The sequence below is a fragment of the Solanum stenotomum genome, chromosome 3 (genome assembly GCF_019186545.1).
Source record: "Solanum stenotomum isolate F172 chromosome 3, ASM1918654v1, whole genome shotgun sequence".
NCBI classification, from domain to species: Eukaryota; Viridiplantae; Streptophyta; class Magnoliopsida; order Solanales; family Solanaceae; genus Solanum; species Solanum stenotomum.
The window spans coordinates 68,711,967-68,731,194 of record NC_064284.1 but is presented as its reverse complement, the minus strand read 5'-3'; the positions used below and the strand labels follow the sequence as shown (position 1 = coordinate 68,731,194).

General features: G+C 33.1%; 1 protein-coding gene and 1 pseudogene across 1 annotated transcript; one reads left to right on the top strand and one right to left on the bottom strand.

The window, feature by feature from the left end:
• Positions 1-1,534: 1,534 nt before the first annotated feature.
• On the bottom strand, positions 1,535-6,390 carry LOC125859877 (probable uridine nucleosidase 1; annotated as a pseudogene).
• A 4,210-nt stretch (positions 6,391-10,600) lies between these two features.
• LOC125859809 (K(+) efflux antiporter 5) lies at positions 10,601-18,889 on the top strand. The gene is made up of 20 exons (XM_049539639.1): positions 10,601-10,973; positions 11,482-11,525; positions 11,817-11,884; positions 11,978-12,062; positions 12,165-12,226; positions 12,353-12,428; positions 12,551-12,625; positions 13,040-13,111; positions 13,239-13,322; positions 13,395-13,463; positions 13,560-13,637; positions 13,739-13,827; positions 13,928-14,024; positions 15,706-15,759; positions 15,936-16,031; positions 16,609-16,797; positions 16,873-16,950; positions 18,067-18,111; positions 18,202-18,297; positions 18,624-18,889. The coding sequence occupies exons 1-20, from the start codon at positions 10,742-10,744 to the stop codon at positions 18,663-18,665; spliced, it is 1,731 nt and encodes a 576-aa protein (XP_049395596.1). The 5' UTR covers positions 10,601-10,741; the 3' UTR covers positions 18,666-18,889.
• The last annotated feature ends 339 nt before the right edge of the window (positions 18,890-19,228 follow it).

The following is a 19,228-nucleotide window of genomic DNA, read 5'->3' as shown; positions in this document are numbered from 1 at the left end:
ATAGCACATTATATTTAGCTAACTAGACTAGTTATGTTAACTCAACTATGATTAATAATAACTAACTTGTAACAACTTTCCTCACAGATTTATAACTAACTATTCTATCAGTGTACTGTGGCTGCTACTGCCTTAGCTCCTTTACTACATAACAGAAAGTAATATATATGATCAAGTTTTAAGGATTATAATTTGTAAACAGTATAGATCAAACTCAACCTTAATTTTGAAAAACATTCATATCATACAATTTTATACTTACTAAAAAGTTAGATAATTTAATTTTACACAATAAATATTCCACAAATGTAAGAATCGTGATTCCTTACAAGTTACATGTTATAATAAATTTGTAATAGTGTGACAAGTTATTATTGTCACTATATACTATTTACTAGATGAGTATCGCACGTGCCATGCACGGGCCCAACAACGTGAATTATAATGTCATTTATTTGTGTTTAGTTTGAATTGTCACCAGAGATCTAGGATCTAAGTTGTATTTATATTTAAAAAATGTAAGAAAAAAATATATATAAAATATAACATATTGTTTATATTTATATATAAATATATTGACATACATGTAAGATTGTTTGATTCAGAAATTTGATTTTCTTCTACAAAATGAAAAAGTCATCCCAATTGTTTGGCACGGTATACACTTAAACAATAATCCACAATTTTATTAAATATTTATTTAATAAATCGATAATATTTATTTAATAAATCAGGTCAATACAATTCAATCGATCTTTTATATTCTTTTTACACCCCTACATACAATCATATATATTGCACTTACCTATTACTGAAATGACTAATTTATGTTACTCCCTTTAATACAGTTGCAAAATCAAACCCAAGCGGATGTGTCGGTGGCTCATTACACTATCCACCATCCTATGCTACATGATTAACACAATATATCATTTTTCTACCAGTGTTCGTACTTCGCAGTTTGCACCATGAACACATAAATCACATAGGGATATTGAAAATATTGTCCATGGCAAAATATTTCGCTGCTTTGTACTTTTCAAAGAGCTGCTTCCTATTCCAAAAAGAGAAAGAGATTAAACATTTCAAAATAGAAAGCGCTAAACCAATAAAAATCCATAGCCACATTTAAAAAATTACTATGGAGAACATGTGTGTGAGACAGAGAAAAAATTACTTTGGAGAACACGTGTGTGTGTGAGAGAGAGAAAGCAAGACAACGTATTCGATCAAATCAAGGAACAATGAAAAAATAACTACTTATGAGTATTATACCCAATAGTCAAGACTTCAAGTTATACTCCTTTAGAGAGGGGTCGAGGAGGGCACAAAGTTAATAAAGGCCAAAAACCATTGCTACAATCTAAGGATACATCAAAAAATTAATTCTTTCTCAAACCAATATAGGATTTTTTTCATCATTAAGAATAAACATATTAACAATTCCTTGTTTTTTCTTTGATAAGCCAATGCTGACAAGCAAAAACTCTATTAATTGACATGTTGTAAAAGACAAGTTCAAGGCTTACATATCAGTGACGGATTGAGTAGCCTCAGTGTGTATTTAAGAAGCCAATGCAAACAATGTTGTGAAGTATATTTCACAAATAAGATAATCAACAACCAATCCAGCAGCAACAACTGATGGTGATGTCTGCAAAGCTTGGAGATAGCCACATAGTTGGCAGCTGAAAGAGAGTCGGTAATCATTTAAGCCATTAATAAACGAATTAACAAAATGTCAAATTGTAAATAACTAAGTATTGTAGCATAACTGTTTTACAGAGCAAAATAATAATTATTGCAATAACAGATTAAGACATCATTAAATGACATCAGGTTTGCTATATTTACAACGACTTCTGTATTTGTAATGTTCTCCATTAGCTACGTCAACTAATATAAAAGGCTGTCACAGAGAAACTTTCATGATGAAATAAAATTTTCTTTAATGTGGATACAATGGGTCTTTGTTGTTAAAGAGGCAACAAGATATATCCAAAGTTGAAACTGATATCATCTTTAGATAGTACAATGTTACCAACTTAGTTACTAAAACACATGAATGCTTAAGAAGATAAGTTTTTTTTTCCTATTTTAGCCATGATAAACATTAACAGAAAATAACTAATCAAAAGTTATTCAGTTACACCAAAGAAGAATCGACTTTACTGACAAGTGGCGTGGAAAATATGATTTATTGAATTTCGAGCAGGAAGAGGGAAACAATCCGAAATCAGAAATACTTACCTGTTACTAATAAAGTTTCTGTTGAAAATATAGCCAATAATGTAATGCTTAAGCATTTCTCCGAAGTGAGAATAGTATGACTTACAATGTTATAATCCACTTCTTGTAATGACTAAATTTGTGATAAATTTTAAAATTTGACTGGAATAGATACAAAAAGCTGACTCTTGTTAATAGTATCTATCCCAATATCCCGCTAGCATCTCATGAGTTAACAAATTTTGAAGTATTCACAGAAGTGTAAACAAGATTTTTTCAAAATCATTACCTAAGCTGCCAAGGGGTATGCCATGATCCTCCATCTGACACGGCAACTTGAGACCTTCTCGCATTCGATGATATGTTCTTCATCCTCTAGAGGTGTGTTGATGTCCACTTTGTTTTCCACATTTGCATGTGAAGTAGAACTCCATGATCATTTGGAACGGAGAAAAGAAAATGTGATCATATAACAAATCACCATACCCATAAAAAGAAAAAAATGAATATTTGACAAAAAAAACCAACAATTTATACATCAAACACATAGTAACATACTTTTTTGAAGAGTTTGATCGCCAATTGATAAGAGATGATCACGAGATAGCAAGAAAGTGGTTTAAGAAGCATTGTCAGTCATCCAAAAACAATATAAGAACATATATATTACCATAGACACCGACTGAATTTCACGTGCCAATCACGGTAAAATTTTCACATATCACACACAAACTTAGCGTGTTTTCCTTCGGTTTGCTTTAGTTCTTCAAGATCAGCATCTAAAAGCAGGGAAGCATACTCTTATTTTAGAGGTGAACAAAATTATTAAAGGTCCAAAATATAGAAGCATTCGACATATTTAAGCTGTGAACATTCACCTTTCAATTGGACTTGTGTTGTAATGTTGATGCCTACAACATCAATATTTTCCCCCCACGTAAACACAACATCAACAGCCTCAGGGTCCCCATATATCTGCTTCGTCAGCAAACTAAGCAAATGAGTAAACAGTAACAAATTGGATAAGTGAATACAACAGAGACTGTTTCTTCAGCTTTGCACATTGTAAGACATTACAACAACAACAGCATGCCAGATGTAATCTCACAAGTGGGGCCTGGAAAGGGTGGTGTGCATGCAGACTTTACCTCTACCTTTTTGAAGTAGAAAGGTTGTGTCCGATAGACCAGTGGCTCAAAAAAGCATATCAACGCAAGTTTAAAAAAGGAATTGTAAAACATTGTAAATATTATAGTATTTACATACCCCATTGGAAAAGAAATCACCCACATTTGCTTCTGCGGCAGGATTAACATTTTCTACAGCAAAGAAGGAATCACCAAGTACAACCACTCTCTTCACCTTGCTTGCAAAGGTTGAGTCCCTCTTTACAGCCTAACCAACAGATAACAATGAAACTTTTGTTATTGCAATGGAAAAATTGGAAACTTAAAAATCAAAAGTTTTAAGATACGACATACCAAAGCCAAGTTTGTCAATGGTCTTAATGCAAGTATAGACATTTCACCAGGATATTCAAAAACTTTTTCCACCAAGAATTCAGATGCAGACTTGTCGATTTTTTTTTACTTTTGGAGAAGGTAAAAATAAGTTGCCTAATCCAACTGAACCATGAACAAAGTCTGCAACACGTGGTTCCCCTCTCTATAGCAAGAAACAAGAGTTAGGTTAGGTGACAGTGTGTTGAGAAGCTACAAGGGAGAAAGGAAAGTAAGCATAAGCTGAACTTTTTTTTTTGTGTAAAACCAACCATCGTTTTTCCTCTTTAATCTATTCCAATATCTATCTACACGGTGGAAAAAACTTAAAAAATTAGCTTCATGTTACGTATGTTCAAGTGATGCTGCAGTAATCACTTGTCTCTTTGGAATATACAGTATGTGAGATTGCAAAGAGAAAAAAATGTTACTATTAGAAGAAATATACGGTAAAAATAAAAACAAAATTACCTTCAGAGGTTCAGAGCTACCCTCTACCACGGGAACATCCGGATATCCTGCAGCTTCACACTATCATTTTGCAAATTAAGTTAAAGAAGTAATTGATCAAGAACCTGATCCATAAATATCTAGAAGATGGAAATTTTAAACACGATGAAAAGAGAGAAATTTAGATAAATAAAATTAAAATAAAAAACATACCAAGAGTAATGCATTTCGTGTAGCATCTTTTGTAGTAACATTGCCAAAGATAGTAGCCAAGCCTATGACCTCAACTTCTGGTGTCTGAAATGCCATTAGTATTGTCATATTCTCATCTATTATCAACGAAAAGAAAATTAGCTCCAATGTGACAAATGGGAACCACATCGAACATGAAGCTCATCAGGAAACACACACAAACACAACCCAGCCTCCTGAGTACCTATTATGAGAGAGATACATGTCTTTCTTTTTCATTCACCGGCACAATTTATCCCACATATTTGAGACGACAGAAATGAAAGAATTTCTTGATATTTTTTCAAGCATCAATACGTATTATACTTTTATCTTTTTCCTGGTTGATGAGTCACCAAGTATCATATTTTTAAGAGTGCATTAGTTTCTACTTGAATGAAATACAACTTCTATGCCAAAGAGTCACCAGAAGATATGCTCCTGGGGAATTTCCTCTTTCACGAAGAAATAGCTTTCCCGGGAAAGAGATTTCAGAACAGAAAGGGAAAATTGTTCCAAGCTAAGATAAGTGCTAAGAAGCTTCCTTCAAACTTCTCGATCTGGGAAACCTCATCAAGTATGCTCCTTTGGGGACAAGGAAGAGAACAGATGGAAACCAGACGTTCAAGGAAAACATCCTGCTATTGCATTGTGGTTTCCCTTCTCGAAGACATCTTTCTCTGATCAAAGAATGACTCTCCTTAAGTTGGATTTTGGTTTGGTTTCACAGGTTGCATTTATTTGATACTTCTTTCTTACTCTCTCTAGTATAGAACTCACATCATATTCTTATTAATATTTCATCTTGTCCTTTATTTATTATATAATAGCCAACCATCTTTGCTACTTTAGCTTCCTCAATATTATTGAAGTTCGAAGTTTTCAGTCCAGAGTATTACATAAACAAAGTTTGCAAGCCAAAATCCTACTATAGTTGTTATGGAAGAATCAAGAGAATTATAGAAACCACCTTCTGAAATTTGTCGGAAACGGTAATATAATTTCTTACGTTCCTATGTGTTAGTATTAGTACTATCTCTCAATTTCTTTATGGAAGTAAGAAAACATCCCTTGACTAAAAGAAGTCTCAAAATTAGTAAAGATCATATACAAAGTTAATTGCATACTTTCATATATTAAAAGTATAGCTAATTTTTTTTTGATAACCGAGAAATCCGTCTATGACCCGCCCTTTTGGACCAATCACAACTATTTATCTCCAACAAAAAATAATCCCAAAATTCACAAGTTCCAGAATGAATGAGATTATATTCTATCTGATTATTGTAATCAAAATGGACACAATAAGGAACTTGGACGCCTTTACTTTATTGAATCTGCCCTTCCCTTTGCACTTCTAACAACAAAAAAGAAGAATCTTCAAGTACACAAAACTGAATTCCCGAAAAGATACCACATTCCTATAAGAACTCCCCAAATTAAGCTAGGTGTACTTGTAGTATAATCGTTTCTCTGAGGAGTTAATATTGGTTTTTGGGTATGAAGCTTTGTCAACTTCTCTTCTCAAGTAAATGAAAATGTTCACACCTGCGATTAATACATTGAACAAGAAACACTAAATTTCAATAACCAAGAACAAAGGGAAAACAAATTTTGAAATTAAAATCCATAAATCTGAAACTATATAAAATAAAATTGCATATATGTGTGAGGACAACATAAATCTTTACATCAATTATAAAATTGGGGGAGAGAATTAGACATAATAATAACGACGTCAAACCTATATTTTAGTGGTAAAATTTAAAAGTTCAAAAAGAACTGGAAGAAATTTGTTGCAAAATTGAAAGAAGAACATACCTGGAATTCGTTGTTGTTGGAGTTGGAGCAAGAGAAATGGAAGAACTGATTCTTGTATTGAAAATCTTGCGTCTACTTTGTGCTAATGAGGAAGGTGAGTGTTCTAGAATGATGGAGAGTGTGTATTTGTCAGGTTAAAAATTTACTATTTTGCCCTTGGTCGTCCTAGTTGGCTTCACTCTTCTATATAATAAAATAATAATATATACGATAAGGGTGCCCGTGCAAGGCACGGGCAATATTAATTAGCCCTACGTGGCTTTTTTTGATTGGTTTGGTAGTATTTGAGAGCAAAAAAAAGTGCTAAAAGAAAGAAATATTAATTAGTCCTACGTGGCCATTTTTGATTGGTTTGGTAGCATTTGAGAGCAAAAAAAAAGTGCTAAAAGAAAGAAATATTAATTAGCCCTACGTGGCCATTTTTGATAGGTTTGGTAGTATTGGTATGAGCTCTTTTAAGGAAGGAAATGACGGGAATACCCTTGGTAGTCGAAGGGAACCACCACTTATGATGATGATGATATGATGATATGATGAGAATAACATAAAATAATATAAAGAAATATTAATTAGCCCTACGTGGCCATTTTTGATAGGTTTGGTAGTATTGGTAGGAGCTCTTTGAAGGAAGGAAATAACGGGAATACCCTTGGTAGTCCAAGGGAACCACCACTTATATGGAAGGAAATGACGGGAATACCCTTGGTAGTCCAAGGGAACCACCACTTATATAGTATAAAATTGGCCATTTTTGATAGGTTTGGTAGTATTGGTAGGAGATCTTTTAAGGAAGGAAATGACGGGAATACCCTTGGTAGTCCAAGGGAACCACCACTTATATATAGTAGTATAAGTATAGGAAGGAAATGACGGGAATACCGTTGGTAGTCCAAAGGAACCACCATTTATATAGTATATATTATATATGATGATGAAGAAACAAATATTAATTAGCCCTACGTGGCCATTTTTGATAGGTTTGGTAGTATTGGTAGGAGCTCTTTTAAGGAAGGAAATGACGGGAATACCCTTGGTAGTCAAAGGAACCACCACTTATATAGTATAGGAAGGAAATGACGGGAATACCGTTGGTAGTCCAAGGGAACCACCACTTATATAGTATGAATGATGATTATTATATATGATGATGAAGAAAGAAATATTAATTAGCCCTATGTGGGCATATTTGATAGGTTTGGTAGTATTGGTAGGAGTTTTTTTAAGGAAGGAAATGACGGGAATACCGTTGGTAGTCCAAGGGAACCACCACTTATATAGTATGACGAAAATATATATATATAGTATGAAGTATGATGATGATATATAGTAAGTTGGTAGTCCAAGGGAACCACAATTTATATAGTATGATAGGAGGTCTTTTAAGGAAGGAAACGACGGAAATACCCTTGGTAGTCCAAGGGAACCACCACTTATATAGTATGATGAAAATATATATATATATATAGTAAGTTGGTAGTCCAAGGGAACCACGACTTATATAGTATGATAGGAGCTCTTTTAAGGAAGAAAATGACGGGAATACCCTTGGACTATATATATATAGTAAGTTGGTAGTCCAAGGGAACCACGACTTATATAGTATGATAGGAGCTCTTTTAAGGAAGAAAATGACGGGAATAACCTTGGTAGTCCAAGGGAACCACCACTTATATAGTATGATGAAAATATATATATATATATAGTATGAAGTATGATGATGATATATAGTAAATTGGTAGTCGAAGGGAACCACCACTTATATAGCACGAAGTATGATGATGATGAAGTACGATGTTGATATATAGTAATTAAAAAAATAATAATAAAATAGATAGAAGTAGAATAGAAAATAGAATATAATAGAAAGAAATAGAAAATATNGAGAATCTCAGAGAAAACTGTGTAAAACTGTATTGAACTCATAGAGTCATTCATCAATTTACAAGTGTGTATCTACTCTATATATAGCACATTATATTCAGCTAACTAGACTAGTTATGCTAACTCAACTATGATTAATAATAACTAACTTGTAACAACTTTCCTCACAGATTTATAACTAACTATTCTATTAGTGTACTGTGGCTGCTACTGCCTTAGCTCCTTTACTGCATAACATTAAGTAATATACATGATCAAGTTTTAAGGATTATAATTTGTAAACAGTATAGATCAAACTCGACCTTAATTTTGAAAAACATTCATATCATACAATTTTATACTTACTAAAAAGTTAGATAATTTAATTTTACACAATAAATATTCCACAAATGTAAGAATCATGATTCCTTACAAGTTACATGTTGTAATAAATTTGTAATAGTGTGACAAGTTATTATTGTCACTAAATACTATTTATTTATTTATTTAAAAAAAAAAAAAAAGAAACTACTAGAAAACATATGTTTCTACAGCTAATTAGGATTTGATATTTGATGGTTTACCAAACAAATTAAAGAAAGTCATAAAAAAAGGAACAAAGCAAATCAGAGCTTTTATTTTTAGACACTTGTCACTTGCTCTTGCTTCATCTACCAAGCGGTCAATTCTTCCCATCATTGCTTAAAAATAATTGTTATAACATGATGTGCCACGCCGGGGTTGATTTACGATATATGATGATTTTTTTAAAAAAATTCAACAAATATATAAGAAATATAATTTGAGAATTCAGGGAGTTGTTAATTTAGTGGCATGATATGAGTTTTTTTTATACTTTGGTACTCTCTTAATCATATATGTAAATCTTTATTCAGTCTCTTTTTATTTTTTAATTTAAAATGGATAAAAAATCATCAATTTTAAATTTTAAATTTTAAATTTGCATCTGATTACTATTAGCTTTGATCTATTACATGGACCATTGATACCGCTAGGGGTGTACATAGGTCGGTTTGGTTTGGTTTGGTTTTTCATTAAAAAAAATTTAAATCAATTATATCGGTTTATTAAATCTAAAAACCAAATCAAAGCACGCAAAGTTGGTTTTTTTGGTTTTGATTTTAGTCGGTTCTTTTGGGTTTTTTTCCAGTTTTTTATAACTATACAGTGTTTGAAAAAGAGATCAAATATATTTTCACTTACCTGTGTGATAAGCTAAACTTAAGAAATGTTAAATGAATAATTTTTTTTGTAAAAACTGTAAAATTCACATGAGTACATTATTTTTTTGAAATATCAACGTTTATTATGTTAAATTAATAAGATTAAAGCATACAGTCAAACTGAATACAAAACGAAATATTTACAAAGTAAATTGTTAACTTCGAATTTGAAAAACTATAACCAATATAATTGTAACTTCGGATTTAATACAAAAAAAATATTTACAAATTTTATAAGCCCAAATTTGAAATAAAATATATAAACATTGAAAACTATAAACTAACTAAAAATATATTAACAAAGTAGATTATAAATAATATTTTTTATCTATAAATAAAATAAAACTATATTTATATATATATATATATATTATGTTGGTTTGGTTTGGGTTCGGTTTGACTTTTTTTCTTTTAATACCAAACCAAATCAAGAGTGGTCGGATTTTTTTTTCAACCGCCAAACCAACCAAACCAAACCACAAATCGAGTATATTTCTCTGCTTGATTTGATTCGTCGGTTCAATTTGACTTTACGATTTGACTTGTACACCCCTAGAGGCTAGATACAATAATAGTAAGATAAAGTAATTTCCTATTAAATCGCATGATACTGTAAAATTGAACAAATTTTTTTAATTGTAAAACTTAACGTTCTCTATATGTGAACGACGAATGACACATTTTATTTCAATTAATTAATTAACAAGCCTCGCTAGAACTCTATTTATGTATGGCATGGCTTACAGTTTTAATTATTAATTATTATTTTAAAAAAAAAAACTATTCATTTTGCTTCCACAAGCAAGCCAGTAACTAAAACCCCACTAGTCCACTACCACCTTAGGTTGCAAAATAGACACTAATTTAGATGTGTATTAAGTGATGATGATAAAATCAAAAAATTATTTGAGAATATTAAAAAAAGGTATTTCTAAAAATGAGGTGCTCGTGTAATTTTTTTGTCCACCATCGATGGATAGTAGTTAAACTATCTAAAAGATAATATTTCACCTATATACCAGCACTTTTTTTAGGAAACTGAAAAATTAAGAGTGCCTATTTTTTCCCTCATATATTAAGTCTTCTTTTATTAATATATATATATTGAATATTTTCTAAAGTATTATAACAATTATATAAGTCTTAAAATTAATATATTGAATTAATTTGACAAAAATTAGACCGAAGAGATCCTATTACTTGAAACTTCATTAAATTCGTCAGGCTTAGATCCCGCCCGGGAAAAAAATACTTAACAGTCCAATGGAGACAGTAACTTCTTTTCAATTTTTGGCTTCGATCTAATAAAGCGGAAAGTTCAAACAAACACCTTTTGCGTCTCCATTTTCCCTTTCTTCTTCCACTTCTCCTGCAAATTCTCTCTGTATTTTCTGTTCAGCTCTGTAAATGGAGAGGATTGTGGTGAGAAGAGAGAAGCTTCGACCATGGATATTTCTCTTCCTGTCGGTTGTTTATTCTGGGAGGATGACCTTAGCGGCCAGATCTGAAAAGGAGATTAGGGCAAGGTTTTACGGTAATTTAGTAAATTCGTCCGCTCCCGTAACTAATGATGGCACTATTGCCAAAATGTTCGATCGTGTTCTCGAGAAAGAGTTTTCTGAAAACGATCAGCCTGAAGGTAAGTTTTCTCCATTTTCTCTTTATTTATTTTTTCGGAATTAGTTTTTTTGTATTCCCTGATTACAATTTAAGTTGATGTATACAAGTTAATGGTGTATTTCCGGTCTTTTAATGAGCTTTTGACAAATTTACTTTTGGTTATTAGAGTTTACATCTAAATATTTTACTAAAGGTTCCCGATTCGTGGTGGTTATGTGATGTATGATTATATATTATACATCTTTGATGATTGATGATGACATTTATGTCTTGTGCTTGATTGATAAACAACCTCTTCAAAACAGTGCAAACAAGGCAAATGAAGTTATGAGCTTTCGTAAATCAATTTTATTTGCTACAAAAAGAAAGAGTGATGAGCTGAATAGAGAAACCAATTGGAATTTTTAATATGCTCCAAGTTCTGGCATTTAATCAATATGGTTACTCAGGAATGTAACAATGCATTCAGTTGTGTGGTTTGCATAATGAAATGTCGGATTTATCATGTGCTTTTCTCACCTGATTAGGTTCTGATGGACGCAGCTTTAACAGTACGGTTGCTGATGAGACGGTAAGCTAAACTATTCATACTTGTCATCAATTTACTTTTGGATCATGTTAGTTGTTATCTCTGATATTACGATCAGTAGAAGATTATTTGTGTCAAAGTTGAAGACATGCATATCTATTTTAACTTCAACGTCTCCTATGTTTTAAGTTTAGCTCCTAATCAGAGTACCAAAATGCCTAACGTTTTGACTTGCGTTTGTCAGAGTCTGACACTTTTGCAATTTACTTTTGGTTCCAGCTGATAAAAAAATCTTTGCTCGTTTATGAAAAGTTTACCTTTCTTTTCCATTAGGGAGTCCTGGAGACGGTAGCCAAAATTACCCATGAGAAGATCAAGAAGAATGAGACACAACAGACAAAGTAAATAAGAAGCTGTAACTAAACAGATCACATGCCTCTCCTGGCTTTGTATGAACTTTGCTGAAGTTATTCATTTTTTTTTGCCTTTTGCAGTGATACTAGATCATTCAAATTACAAGACGTTTTCTCCCTTGAAAATGAAGGTTCTGATGATGTTACCACATTGATTGACAAAAAGGTAAAAAAATGTATGCTTGAATTGTTATAAAAAAAAAACATTGGTCAATATCGTGAACGTGTGCCTAACTAGCTCTTTGTATACTGTTTTTCTTGATGACAGGATAATGTGTTTGTCATGTCAAATAAGAAATCAAAATATCCGGTGCTTCAAGTTGATGTGAGGTCAATGTTAATCCTTTTTTATCCTTGCAATTCCACTGAATAAACATAGATATTTAGGGATTTTCATCTTTCATGTAGTTTCCACAGCTAGTGACATGTAGTTTGTGCTACAATGTGTGTCTGCAGACTTATCTCAGACTTGGTGGTGGTTATAGTCTCTGCTGCCATTGGTGGAATCATCTTTTCTTGTTTAGGACAACCGGTATGTACTTTTAGAAGCTTGTGAAATTTTACTTCGATGATTATTATCTTCTGTGCTTATAAGTCTAAATTTCAATTAAACCCAAGTACTGAACGTGTTTTAATCATTATTTCTTGAGGTAGGTTATTGTCGGTTATCTTCTTGCTGGCTCATTAATTGGACCAGGGGGTTTGAAATTCATCAGTGAAATGGTACAGGTATGTAATCCGAAAAGACAACACATTGCTTATAAGGAAAAATCATGTCTGCCTGTTTGTTGTTGAAATATCCATAGATTAAGCGACAAAGTAATCTATCTATATGATAACGTTACCGGAAAAAGCATAGAGTACATGAGTGTCAAACCGGAAAACAATCTTGTGTTTGTTTAATTCAGTTTCTTTATTTCATGAAGAGAGGTGCTAATGTTTTGTCTGTGCTTTTGGTATGTGATGCTTACTGATTTGCGGGCGTATATTATTTCATTGTTATGTCCTTTTCGTTTTTGAATAACTAGACTTTCATTAACAGTAATCTGTGAAATTACTATCATATTCTTGGCTGAAACTCATTTAGTTATGATGTAAGTGTGTTTCTTGAGTTGAACTCTTTCAGTGTCGATTGTATTACAGGTTGAGACCGTTGCTCAGTTTGGAGTTGTCTTCCTTCTATTTGCTTTAGGTCTGGAGTTTTCCTTGACAAAGGTGCTTTATCATTCTTTGTGGGGCTTTTTCCATACAACTGTTAGAACTAATTCTTGAAAAAGTATCTCGATATTTCAGTATGTATCTTTCCTTACTTGGGTCAGCCTCCTAACATATTATCATGCAGCTAAAAGTTGTTGGTCCTGTTGCTGTTCTTGGAGGGTTGCTTCAAATTGTTATCCTTATGTTTCTGTGTGGCACAACTGCAATGGTATGGTTGTGGAATTGAATTTCGCTTCTCCAATAACTGTTGCTTAGTTATGCATTCTGTAATGTGCTGCAGTTATGTGGTGCAAACTTGTCAGAGGGAGTGTTTGTTGGTTGCTTCCTATCAATGTCATCAACGGCAGTGGTATAATATAAAACCATGATTCTTGTCAGTTTTTCCTTGTCTTTAATATAAAGTATTATCTCACTAGTGATGACTTTGACCATCTTAAATAAACAGGTGGTGAAATTTCTGGTTGAGAAAAACAGCAACAATGCTCTTCATGGTCAAGTGACAATCGGAACATTGATTTTTCAGGTAAAACCTGTGTCCCTATTACCAAATTTTTAATGGTCATGTCCTTTGTTCATATACATATTACTAGAAGGTTGATCCTTTTCTTTTTCATTTATCCCCAGGACTGCGCTGTTGGCTTATTATTCGCTTTGCTTCCTGTTCTTGGAGGTAACAGTGGGCTTTTGCATGGAATTATCTCTATGGGAAAAGTGTAAGCTTATGGGTGCCACTTTCTATGTTGTTTTTTTTGTTTTACTTGGCAGCAATTCGAGGCTTAGATCAAGACTAAAAACTCTGTTTGCACTGTCTAGGCTGCTGATCTTATCCATGTACCTCAGTGTTGCATCAATTTTAACTTGGTCATTTGTTCCACGTTTTCTGAAGTTAATGATTCGGTTATCTTCTCAAGTGAGTACTTCTCATGATCATATTTTCTTATTTATTCTTTTCTCCACATGAAATTATCTAGAGGTGTCAAATTTGACCCATTAACGTGAAACCTGTCCAAACTTTAGCGGGTTGGGCCAGTGATATTTTCATGTCCGGTCAAGTTGGGTTGTAGCACAGGCTGGCCCATAGCTTAGACAGGTCATTTACGGGTCAGTTTCTCAACCCGTGATAGTAGCTATATGTGCATGTGACATCCGTGTACCTCTCACACCTGCACACAACGCACACCAATTAATTGATCCTTTTCTGTAAACCTTTTTTTTTTTAATGTTGTCTGACTTTTGTGTTTTTGGTGTTTGAATAAAGAATGGAAAAAATGCAAACTTTTGATTGTAAGAGGTTTTCTTAAAAGTTGGATTAATATTTTTTATGTTTGAATAATTAAGTGGAGAAGCTGCAAAATCTTTACTACAAGAGGTTTTCTTCCAAGCCAGGTGTTCTCAGAAACGAGATTTAGTTGGCATTTGTCCATAATTGTGAAATTTGGAAAAAAAGTAGTATTTTGAAAAAAAAGCTGAAAATTGGAGTTGTGTTCTGACATGAATACAAATTGAATTTGTTTTTGAATTTTTGTGAGTGATAAGTGAGGTTAAAAAAATAATTTGAAGTATGAAAGCTACAATACTCAAGATGGAAAGATATCACTTCGTGTCTTAAGTACAAATCTGTATTAGTTGCAGTTACTGCAGAATGGTAGACTTATAGTCAAGCAAATAGGCCAAATTTTTGGGACTAACCAAAATGGTTGCCGGTCAAGTTTTTATTTTTGGTGATAAAGGGAGTAGTCGTACTCGTACATGTAAGGTAACTTATCAGGCCTTCTGAAGACAAAAGTAATAGTGTAATACAAGGTTGCAAGTAAAATTTCTGTTACTTATAATGTTTGAAGAATCATCAACCAATGATCAAGTACAGAAGGCCAGATTTACCTTGCATCAGGGCTGCTGATCTAAGCAGGTCATAGTATTCTTAAGCCGCTCCTTTAAATGACAGCCCTTTGGTTGTATTTTCTTCAATAAATGTCAGACTCAGAGTGTACCACAACTGTACTGATCTTGAATTACCAACTGATGTCAGAATCCACCTAATTTAACTGAATAATGGAATGGTGATTCATCCAATCTAAGACAATGAAGAAAGTTAGCTCTTGTCAGCATGGCATTAAACCTGAATCACCATTCCCTTGGAATCAACCTGACAATCGTTGAATTGAATAAAATATTGATTTACCAGAGTGCACCACAACCACTTTGATCTTGATTTACCAACTGATGTCAGAATCCACCTAATTTAACTGAATAATGGAATGGTAATTTGTCCAATCTAAGAATGAAAAATGAGCTTTTGGCAGAACGGCATTAAACCTAAATCATGATTCCGTTAGAATCAACCATTCCGATCTTCGGAATTGAATGAAATGTTGGAGTCACGATTCTTTTCGTAGGTCATTCTGCAGTATCACACCAGTCATAATTGTTCGAATCTCCATCTTTTTTGTCTGTTGATCCCAGCATATGGTGCTGTCAATAAACAATTTATATCAGCTCTGCTGCATGCATTTGTACATTTCCGAGCTTCATGCTTTATGCAGTTTTTCCTTTTCAAGCTGTTTACTTTCTTAATTCCTTGTCATTTTCAGACCAATGAATTATATCAGCTTGCGGTGGTGGCATTCTGCTTATTATCTGCTTGGGTTAGTTTGAACACTGTTCTAATTTTTCCTTACTAGAAATGGGATGGCTATTCTTCAGTTGCAAATTGCAGAATATATATATTTTACTGAAACATTCTTATAAAAGCTCTCTGAAGTAGTGACTACATAGCAAGCAGTGCCAGAGAATACTGAGGATGTTTCATTTGATTCTTCAGTGCAGTGATAAGCTGGGCCTTAGTCTTGAGCTGGGTTCATTTGTAGCCGGAGTTATGATATCCACAACTGACTTTGCAAAACATACCTTGGACCAGGTATTGATATATGATAGGATGTTTCTTCTCTCATGCTTTTATTATTAAACATAAATTGGAATGTTGACCATGAACAAATCTTTAAGGCATCCTTACTTCAAAGTTCATTTTTGTATTTCAACTCAACAATCTTATTTATGTTAATATTTCTATGAGTGTTCTCATTATCTTTGAATGTTCCTGGCTTCTTACAACATCTTTGTACACAATGATATCTTATCTGTGTCAGTTTCTTCTATTTATATTTTTTCTACTGATTTTGGAACATTTCTAAGCTCTGAAGCATATATTTCCATTTTTCTTTAATTGTTCTATACTTCTTCCATCTTATTTTTCCATTAATGTCTTGGGCAGGTAAAGCCCTCATTATCTGCTTAGAAAATTTACTATTCATCAGTAGCTGTATTTATTTTCATTATCGGATATATGGAAAAATCAAATATCAGAAATAGCATTCTAATTACCATGCTTGCTGTACAACAATGGCAGATTGTAATGTATTACTTGGAAACATCAGACTACTTCGATTTTCCCTAATATGCTTTGTGATTGTTAAGTGTATTAATATTACTTGTAGGTGGAACCAATCCGTAATCTCTTTGCAGCTCTCTTTCTCGCTAGTATTGGAATGCTGATACATGTACAGTTCCTTTGGACACATGTGGATATTTTGCTTGCTTCCGTTATCCTGGTTATAGTTTTTAAGACTACTGTAGCCACTGTGATTACAAAGGTTTTTGGATATAACATTAGGACGTCAATTATTGTAAGTCACCCATCTAAACACTTGATAGACAAAATATATTGCCTTGATTTTTTATGAGTTTGAGTGACTTTACAGGTTGGACTTTTGCTTGCACAAATTGGGGAATTCGCATTTGTGCTCTTGAGTCGTGCCTCGAACCTGCATATTGTTCAGGTGATCTCATCTTACCTATCCTTTTTCACCTGTTATGTTTCTTATCGTTTTGAACCCTTCCCCTTCATAATACCTTTTAGGAGGCAAAAAAGAAATTTACGTTCAAAATGTGACCGTGCGACACTGATCTCCTGATGTTCTTCCTCTTAATGTCTTAAGTTCATGAAATAAAGGAATTGCACTTACTTTTGTGGAGAGATTGTGAGTGCCACTATTTCTGTTGTTTCAAAGTAGATAGCATGACACAATTTGAATTTATATATTGTTTTAAGGTTAAAACTTACCAAGTGGTTCTCTAATTTCATTTCAATCACAACTATACATGATACTGTGTTTTACATGTATGTATAATGCAATTAAATTCGCCCTAGTTGAATTTATGGTTTTTAATATTTCAGTCGTGTTTTGGAACAATAGATATACAGTTCAGTTTCTTGCTCACCCTGTTATTTTAAACAACAGGGGCACTTATAGATTGTTTTCCTTAGCAAAATTTTCCTGGCTGCCTAGATGTTATTAGTGTCTCTGTGTCACGTAATGGCACCACAAACACTTTTTCCGTTAAAGATTAGCTTTTAAGAAAATTTAGAAGAACTCCTACTTATTAAACAAAAAAGAAAGAAGAGGCCCCTAAAGGAACTCTGCCTGTTCTGTAAAAACACTAGGTGATATCTTCCCATATATCCAAGCTTTGGTGAACAAAGCAGAGTTACCCAGTATATGTGTTATGGGAAGTAGCATGTACCTTGTGAAATTAGTTGAGGCATGTGTGAGCTGATTGGGACACCATGTGTTTTTTTCAAAAGAAGATACTGCTAGTTTTGCATTAAGAAACAAGTCTTGAATTATTTTTTTATCTGCAGCTCCTTGATTAGGTTTAGCTGATTATTTGTGCTGTATTCTTACTTTCACCAAGTACAATCATTATTATTTTGAGATGGTAACATATTGTGTGGTGTGTACATATATATTATATATCAGCTGCACAAAACCTGTGCAGCAACCATAATTACAATGTGCAGTAAAAAAAAACAAAAAACCAACCCACCAAGTACATCATTTGTCCCACTCAAAGGCCACATTATCGCTCTTTTGAATTTTCTGTGACATATACAGGGCAAGATGTACCTCCTCCTTCTCGGAACAACTGCTCTAAGTCTTGTAAGCTTCTAAATCTTCTAATTGCTTGAGGAAATACTTTCTATGCTTTATGTTTTTAAGTTGATGTTTAAGAATGAGAATTTTGTGCAGGTCACAACCCCTGTCTTGTTCAAGTTGATACCTGCTATCATGCACCTGGGAGTTCTTATGCACTGGTTTCCTGTGGAAAATGTCGCACCAGATGAGGTAGTGTTTCTTACTGAGATCATGGACTGATTGACACAATTGTAGATGAGATGTTATTTCTTTATCAAGTTCACATGCTAACACCTCAAAGATAGATAAAATGTTACTCTCTACTAACTTTTTTCTTCATTGCTTATGCTATTGTATTGGCATGCCTAGACATTTAAATGAGAATCTTCTGCACACACATTGTTCGTTTCTTCTGGCTGAGGAACAACAATGAGCTAGGGTTTCTCTGCTATAATATATCATTTTCTTCTAATTTTTGTTTGGCTATCATACAAGAAACACAGTAAAGTCGTAAGTTTGATTTTTTGTGTTTGCAGGAGAAAGTTGCAATGATTGATACGCACAACAGAGTATTGTAACATAGGCTGTGTTTTATATCCAGTAGTATCAACACAATGGCTTGATGACAGAGAATTGTAAAATATACCCAGTTTTGGCGGGCAGTAAATTCGATGTGCATTACTCAGCCTGAACTCATCAAGGATGCAGAGGTTAGATAAAGTTAGATTTAAAAAAATTCCGAAAAAGTTAAATTTGTTATGTACATAAATGTTCTGAATATGGATGCTGTATATATTCACACTTATTGTCTCACAGAACTTGTCCTTGACATCGCTCACAAAAAAAAAGTGTACCTCGACATTTATAGTGAATGCCAAAGAATTATCTGCCATCCAAAATTCCTTGCAATCTAACTGTGTACACCGGTCTTGTAGTTTTTTTTTTCTTAAGAAGATGGATTTTATTTTTCTCCAAATAAGCCAAATCATAAAAAGGAAAAAAGAAAAGATGAAAGCAACGGAATAAAAGGACCAAATCTACGGTTGGTAGAGTGTATGTTTTAGGGGTTTTGTCATGATTTTTTAAATAATATTTGAGCTTCACTTTTATTTTGTTAAAATACTACCATAATTGCTTTACT